Below are 8,689 nucleotides of genomic sequence, written 5' to 3'. Positions count from 1 at the left end.
GATTCTGGTTTCTCAATTTCATTTTTATTGTATTGTTTTTGTATTTGATTCATTTAATTTACACATAGTCATTGCAATGTGAGAAGTGATGTTACAGGACAAGAACGGTTTCTGCAATATGAGGTTCAGATAAAAAAGAAGCAACTGTATTAGAAAAAGTTTGAAATTACAAGAGGATGTGTATTAAAAATACCAGCAGTAAAATCTCCTAAAGAGTTAAACGACAGACTAACAGTAAAAAATAAATATTCTCTCCAGAAAATGTTAAATTGCTACTGGCAATCTATATTCTTCTTCTCTGTTTTAATGGACGGCTTGTAGGCGTATCTTCCAACTTGTTCTCTGAAGGCTTTGGCACAGATGAAATGACCTAATTGGAAAAGAAAAAAGGGCCACTGGAATTTAGTTTTTATAGTGTAAATAAGTTGCTAGAAGAAACAGGCAATACATCTAATAGTTCAATCCTCGTCAGCACTTTTGAGACAGAGTTGGTCTGTGTTCAAGGGACAGCTGATGACCAGAGCAATATTTTCTCTCTAAATATTGATGGGAATAAAATTTCTGAAGCCATTTGCCAAGAAAAAATTTGGAGGAGCAGGGTGTGGTGGTGCATGCTTGTAATCCCAGCATTCGGAGGCTGAGAAAAGAAGATCACAGGTTCACCGACAGCCTCAACTACTAGTGAGGCCCTCTGCAACTTAGTGAGACCTTGTTTCAAAATAAAGAATAAGCTGGGCATAGTGGCTTATGCTTGTAATCCCAGTATTTGGGAGGCTGAGACAGGAGGACTGCACAGGTTTGAAGCCAGCCTCAGGTACTTAATGAGATTCTGTTTCCAAATAAAATATAAAATAGGCCTGGGAGCGTAGCCCAGAAGTAGAAGGCCCCTGGGTTTCATCCCCAGTACCAAAAAATAAAAAAATTTAAAAAATTTAAAAAATAGGGCTGGGAGTGTAGACCAGAGGTAGACTGCCCCTGGGTTCCATTCCAGCCGGAACTGCAAAATAATAAATAAATAAATAAATAAAATGGAGAGGGTGCTGTGGGTGTAGAGTACTTTCTCAATATATGTGAGGTCCTGGAAGGGGAAAAGTAAACATACACTCTCCTCGAGCATTCTATTATAGCTCTAAAGTCACTTGATTTTTTTTTTTTTTTTTTTTGTGGTACTGGGGTTCCTGGAAGCCCTTCTACCTCCGGGCTACACTCCCAGACCTATTTTTACATTTTTATTTGGAAACAGGGTCTCCTAAGCCAGCGCGCGGGGCTAGCTTCGAACCTGCACGATCCTCCTGTTTCTGCCTCCCAAGCGCGGGGATTACAAGCGTGCGCCACCACGCCCGGCTACTTGATATTTTTTTTTGTGTGTGTGTGTGTGTGTATGGTACTGCGGATTGAATCCAGGAGCATTCTCCAGATTATACCCAGTCCTATTTTTTATTCTTTATTTTGAAATGGGGTCTCACTAAGTTCCAGAGGGCCTCACTAAGTAGCTGAGGCTGGCCATAAACCTGCGATCCTCCTGTCCCAGCTTTCCAAGTACTGGGATTATAAGCACGTGCCACCATGCCCAACTTAAAATCATGATATAATTTACAGATATAAATAGGTATTCTCATATGGCATTCTTGAGACACTAAAAATGTCTCATAAACTTAGAAACATGGATGCTTGGGGGGATGAATAATTTGGAAAAATGAGAAAATGCTGTAGCATCCTCAATTTCCTAGGGAAAAAAGTGAACACAAAATACATAAGAAAGTGTCATGCTGGGCACGGAGGCCCATGTTTGTAATCCCAGTACTTGGGAGGCTGAGAGAGGAGGATTGCAGTTTTGAGGACAACCTCAGCAATATAACAAGATTCTCAAACCTGGTTGAGACCCTGTTTCAAAACAGAAAATAAAAAAGGGCTGGGGTGTAGTGTGGAGGTAGAATGACCCTGGATTCAGTCCTGGGGGATTAGGTAAGTAAAATATACATACCTAATATATGGCTCTAATTCCAGCTACTTGGGAGGCTAAGGCAGGAGGATCACAAATTCAAGGCCAGCCTAGACAACTAGGCATGTTTTAAAAATCAAACAATACCAACAACACAAAAATAACAAAATCCAGGCATGGTGGCAGAGGCTTGTAATCCCAGCATTTGGGAGGCTGAGACAAGAGGATCATGGTTCAAGGCCAGCCTCAGCTACTTAGTGAGGCCCTCTGCAACTTAGTGAGACCCTATTTCAAAAATAAAGAATATAAAATAGGGCAGGGGGTGTAGCTTGTAGGTCAAATGCCCCTGGGCTCCATTCCCAGACCCATAGGAAAAAAAAAAAGTAATATGGCTGGAGATGTAGCTTGAAGATAGAATGCCCTTGGGTAACATCCCCACTCCCACAAAAAAACAAGAAACTAAAGAGTAAAAAAGAGGTGCAGTTCCATAGTTCCTACATTTTTCTTTTCTTTCTTTTTTTTTTGGTGGTACTGGGGTGGAACCCAGAGGCTTTCTACCTCCAGGCTATACTCCCAGACCTATTTTCTATTTTATTTGGAAACAGAATCTCACTAAGTTGCTGAAAGCCTCACTAAGTAGCTGAGGCTGGCTTTGAACCTGTGCGATCCTCCTGTCTCAGCCTCCCAAGCGCGGGGATTACAAGCGTGCGCCACCACGCCCGGCTTACATTTTTCTATTTAGTTGTTAGTCCTATAACCAAATAGTCTCTTCAAATAGTTCTTGAAAATTACCTTACCTCTTTAAGCTTATTCCGAATCAAGTTTGCCGTCGTATTCAAGGAGTCGTCCTGCAGATCCACTTTAGGTATGTCTGGTAACTTAGGTCCAATCAGAACCTCATCACTGCTCATGCTTGTTTCAAGGAAAGCTCCAAGTTTACGATCATCTTCTCTTCTTCGTTTTCGTTCCTGCAGTTGTGTTGTTCTAGGCATAAATCTGTCAATTGCCCCTGAAGGCATAATGGCCTTTTGTGCACCAGAGCAGGGTACTGAATTTTTAAAAGTGTTCATGGGTATTTTTTGCAAAGAATCACTGTGGTTACAATGCTTCACCTTTTCATTATCGTTTCTACCATCCTCACAGGAGTTTGATGCTCTGCTCATATGCTCCCCAGATGAACAAGTACATTTTGAAGCAAAATAACATAAAGGCAATTCATAAGAATAAGGAAGACAAGGATCTGAGTTCCCAGAAGAAGTATTCAAAGCAGCTGTGCCCAGTCCAGATGTGTCTGAGTGGAAGTCTTCTCTAAAATCTCTTGTGTCTGCATGCTCTGGAACCAGTTTCTTCTTTGTCATATAATAGTCTTCATATTGTAGTTTAAAAGTTGAGGGGAAGGAAAACAAATGGCTCATTGACTGCTTTTATCATTCAGAATCATAATTTTATTTTTTCAGTACTGAGGATGGAACCCAGAAGCATTCCATCTTCCAGCTCACTCTCAGCCCTATTTTTTTTTTTTTTTTGTGGGTCTGGGGATGGAACCTAGGGACATTCGACCTCTGAGCTACAACCTCTGCCCTATTTTTTATTCTTTATTTTTGAAACAGGGTCTTACTAAGTCGCAGAGGGCCTCACTAAATAGCTGAAGCTGGCTGTAAACCTGCAATCCTCCTGTCTCAGCCTCCCAAGTACTGGGATTACAAATGTGTGCCACCATGCCCACCTCAGAATAATAATCTTAAACTTTAAAATGTTAACAAATTCTACTCTGAAATATTTATTTCTCGAGCAGAGGACACATTCATATAGCTTTAAGGCTTTTTTTTAAAGGATAAAAAGAAGCTGGGGATGGTAGCACAAGCCTGTAATCCTAGTACTTGGGAAGCCAAGACAGGAGTTGTAGGGTCAAAGCCAGCCTCAGCAACTTAGTAAGAAACTGTTTCCAGATAAAAATAAAAAGGCTGGGGGTGTACCTCTGGTTGTACCCAGAGGTAGGATGCCCCTGGGTTAAATCCCTAGCATCACCACCAAAAAGAAGGCAAAAATATATCTAGTGTCATGTTCCATCTTTTCCTTGTTGCCATGTGCCTGTTTCCCCCTGTATGTATTCACTATTTTTATTTATCTGTCCAGAATGCCTTATTTTTCTCCTCTACCCACCTCTCCTTTCCCCACCAAAAGGCTATATGAAACATCTATTCCTCTGCACGTTTGCATTTATTCCTTAGCTGTAGATCTTAGAGAGTTCTTCCATGTCACCACATAGAAAGCTTTATTTTTTTTTACAGCTTCAGACCTTTCTACTATATGGATGTTATCACGCTGTGCAGTGTTTGATAGTTCTCAAAGCAAACATTATTCTGGCACACTTTTAGGGCCCGTACAGGCCTACTGTCTGGTCTACACTCCGAAAAGCAGACTACCAGCAGAGTGGGGTGTGGGAAGTGTGGCAAAGATGAAATTGATAGCTATTGATATTAATATTTGAGAGGTACATTATCTTAAGTCTTGAAATTTTAAAATTTCCATAATTTTTTTTGGCGGTATTGGGAATTGAACCCAGGGGCATTCTACCTCCGAGCTACACACTACCCCCAGTACTTTTTTTTTTTTTTTTTGCAGTACTGGGGATGGGACCCAGGGGTATTGTACCTCCAAGCCATACCCCCAGTCCTATTCTTTAGCCTTTTTATTTTTGAAGCAGGATCTCACAGAGTTGCAAAGGGCCCATTAAGTAGCTGAGGCTGTCTGAGACCTTGATCCTCCTGTCTCAGCCTTCCAAATGCTGGGATTACAAGCATGTGCCACCACGCTCTGCTTCCATAATAAGTTTTTTTTAAAAAGTGAAAGCATGGAGTTTTCAAAAAAGTGTTGCATGGAGCACACGGCCCTTTGTGACTCATTTTCTTTCTCCTTTTCTTAATTTTCTTTGGTGCTGAGGATTGAACCCTGGGGCATTGTACTCTTAGCTACACCCCCAACCCTATTTTATTTTTTATTTTGAAAAAGGGTCTAAGCTGCAGAGGGCCTCACCAAATTGCTGAAGCTGGCTGTGAACCTGGGATCCTATTGTCTCAGCCTCCAAAGTACTGGGATTGTAAGCATATGCCACTTTACCCAGCTATCCTGTCTACTTTTTTAATTTTACTTATCAATGAAATCTCTGTACTTTGGTTATCCTGTACTGTTCAAGGTTCTTAGAGGCTTATTCTTCTAGGTATTTAAACATGTTGCCTGGAAAACCTAACTCTTTCTCTCTTAGGTAAAGTTTACTATCCTTCACAACTCAGTCAAAGGCTGGGGGTGTAGCTCAGAGGTACAAAACAAAAGCAAAAATCTCAACCACCTCTGACATCCTGTAGGGAATCTTCCAGGAAACTACATCTCTACCTTTCCAGCCCAAATTATATACAGTGCTCCACAGAGCCCTGTGGTTTGCAGTTACTGAATACTGGGATCATTTACTTGCCTCTCCTCAGTAGGCAGGGAACACCATGATGGAATACCTGGCAGAGTGCATTACGGTATAGGAGGTGTTCAGTAACTTTCCATACCTTTATTTTTAGTAATTCTTGCTATATAAGCCTTTCTGTCTTCTAACTTTTTTCTAGTTTCTTCAACTGTCTCAAATTCTGGAGCATAGCACACATGAAGCAATCCACCAAAGAAACTCTGTTCATCCATTTTTCTCTTGGCTATCCTAAACAGAAATACATAATAGCATGGCTTATTAATATGGTTTTACTTATGATGAAAGCTTAACCAGAATACATCAATCTAAGGCACAAAATACATTTTGTTGAGAGCGAGTGAGTGAGCGAGAATGTGTGTGTGTGTGTGTGTGTGTGTGTGTGTATCCTATGGATTGGGAATTAAAGTGCTATGTTTGTGGATGTAATTGGCCCTATTGATCCAGATGTATTCTTAATCCAGGATGTCTTCTCTTCCCCCTTCTAATAGTGTGAACAAGTTTTGAGCTAAGTCATCTACACGTATCCAGACTCTTCAACCAACTTAAGATCTGCTGGTTATTCTGAGGTACAGAAACGGTGGTCATGAAATAAAGCTTTTCTCTATGTTAAGCGGCCTTTGAGAGTTAATTTATACTGCATTTTGCCTTTTCAGCCTAAAGTGTTCCTATATTAGGATTCAAACAAAAAATTAAAATACTGATTCTTCATAACTAAAAAAACGATGAATATATAACAGCTAGTCAATGTGAAAACAAAAAGAATGGTATTCATTCAATAAATACTTATTGGACAGCTATAACTAGACAAGAACTATAATAAGCTTTTCTGTATCTAAGGATACAGAAAAATATGGAAAATAGTGACAGATGCTTATTGAGATTTTTCTTTTGGTACTGGGGATTGAACCCAGGGGCATTCTACCTCTGAGCTCTACCCTTAACCCTTTATATTTTTATTTTGAAACAAGGTTTCACTGAATTGCTAAGACTGGCCTCAAACCTGGGATCCTTCTATCTCAGCCTCACAAGTAGTGGGATTACAGGCATACTCCACAGCACCTGGCTTTATTTATTGAATCTTATTCCATACCAGGCAATATCATAGTTGCTTCACTTGAAATAAAATCTCATTAACAACCATATAATGAAACTGAGGTACTGGAACATTATACAACTTGGTCATGTTCATGTACTAGTTTGTTGAGCTAGGATTCAAATCCAGATATCTTACTCTATAACCCTACTTTATCAGGTGCTATGAGAATTAAAGCTCTAGAAAATATAGTTCTCTAACTCCAATGAAAGGTCAAATTGATTAGGAAAATGAGATTACATATAAGAGAAGCCTGAGAATAACACAGACCCCATGAAATAGCAGACTGTGTCACTGGTAGTACAGCAGAGAAATATGAATGGTAAAATCCTGGGATGGATGGTCTTAGATCAGAATAGAAATGAGAAAAGAATTTAGCATAAAAATAGGTAAGGCACTGCATATTCAGCTTTCCCAGAGCAGAAGGCTTATGTCATATAGAAGTCTGCAGAAAATGGGGTTAATTCGCATAGAGTATAACAATAAAAACTGCAAGAGCTAAGGTTTACCATATTCTAAGTAGGAAGCACTATTCTAAGCCCTTCATGTCCACTAACACATATCATCTTCATATAGTCTCAAGAAATGGCCTTTTTACTGTACAAATTAAGAAGAAGAAAAGTGGGTTGAGCAGAGTTAAAACTTGTCCAAGGTCATGAAGTTAGTAAGCAGTAAGATTAGAAAACTTACTTCAAACCCATACTACTATACCATGCTATACTACAGGATAGAGAACTGTTAATCATGGGAATGAGGGAATGGAAATAGTGATTTTGTAAGGCTTGTCTTTAAAAACACTGCAGGAAGGGATGGGATGTGGCTCTGTGGTTGTGCTTGCTGAGCATATGTGAGGCCCTGGGTTAAATCTCTAGCACACCACAAAAAAAGAAGGAAAGAAAGAAGGAAGGAAGGAAGGAAGGGAGGTAGGAAGGCTGTAGAAAGATAAGAGATTATTAGGTATTGGAATAATTCATACTTCATTCAGGTATTAACGAGCAAATCCTGGGGCCTATATAATAACAATAGGGATGGAGGAAGTAACTTGTGTATTACCTTGCACTTTGCAAATTCATAAATTTAATAAGATAAACTTCTGTAAATTCTTCTGCTGGGTACTCATCTAGAGCATTATATTCTTCAATTGCACCATATAGAGCAAATCGCTCAACTAATTCCTTCATTGCTCCCACGGCAGGAACTCCTTGTATTATTAAGTACCGAGATTCCAAGTTGATTGTGTATACCTAAAAGAGACAGACTCATTACACGAATTTCACAAATAAGCCTAAGCCATATCTGCTCTTATTTTAAAAAAATCTTTGAAAAAGAGAAATATTCTGTTAACTGGGCCTGCAAAGAAACCACACAAAACATTAAAAACCTGTCATTCTCTCTCCATAAAGAATATTCCACGTATGAGTGTACCGTACTAAAGTGCAAAACAGATTATCCGCACTCGACATCTTTCCCAGAAATTGGCTTGGAAGAAGTTTACTGAGTGCTAACCATGTAATAAGCACTACTGTAAACGTGGAAGTCACAAGAATTCAAAGCCCTCTTCTCTAGGAGTAACGTTCTAATAGTTTACCAAAGGGGTCGTGATAACCTTTGGTACCTGAGCCAGGTTCCTCATGCCAACTCCAATGAGAAACGGATCTGACAGCAGCCTTGTTATGTATACCTTTACTTATGGAGGCTAGACAGGCGGAGCTAGAGCTCCCATAAAGGTTCCGAAGACAGAGAATGAAACCAAAATCACTTTACCTTGACAGCGCGAGGCCGTCGGCCCTCCCGATATTTGGCCCGCGTGTCGCATACCGCTCTCTGGACGTGGTGGTCGAATAAACTTCCAAGTTGCCGGTCGCTCGACGCCATCTTGCCGGCTTTGGTCCCTTAGGGATCACAACATCCGCCTTACGGAGCTCCCTTTTATCCAATAAGAGCGGGGGCTGGGTCAAGCCGTGCCAGGATTGGCTGGGAAATCGACAGCATCGGCCATCGTTTCCTGAGAACGAGAATTCGGGGACCGAGCTGCCGCCCCCTAGCGGCTCGGCGGAGACGTTACGAGGCTGACCGAAGCTCGCTGCTCCCGCCCCTTCGCCGCGGGGGCGTGGGAGGAGCCGCAGGGGGCAGGGCCGATCGATCTCTCGGGCTCCGACGCATTCGGCCTCCCGGGGCG

General features: G+C 40.9%; 1 protein-coding gene across 1 annotated transcript; it reads right to left on the bottom strand.

Annotated features, from left to right (window-relative positions):
- Window positions 1-283: 283 nt before the first annotated feature.
- Window positions 284-8,394, bottom strand: RBM48 (RNA binding motif protein 48; the record flags this gene model as incomplete). Its single annotated transcript, XM_080701389.1, has 5 exons — window positions 8,275-8,394; window positions 7,564-7,754; window positions 5,500-5,645; window positions 2,740-3,308; window positions 284-370 (listed from the first exon to the last, which is right to left on the bottom strand). The coding sequence occupies exons 1-5, from the start codon at window positions 8,383-8,385 to the stop codon at window positions 284-286; spliced, it is 1,104 nt and encodes a 367-aa protein (XP_080557515.1). The 5' UTR covers window positions 8,386-8,394.
- Between the last annotated feature and the right edge of the window lie 295 nt (window positions 8,395-8,689).

This window comes from Muscardinus avellanarius, assembly GCF_963383645.1.
Source record: "Muscardinus avellanarius genome assembly, chromosome: 9".
Lineage (NCBI taxonomy): Eukaryota > Metazoa > Chordata > Mammalia > Rodentia > Gliridae > Muscardinus > Muscardinus avellanarius.
Note: the sequence above shows the minus strand (reverse complement) of the source record. Positions and strands in the feature narration are given on the sequence as shown.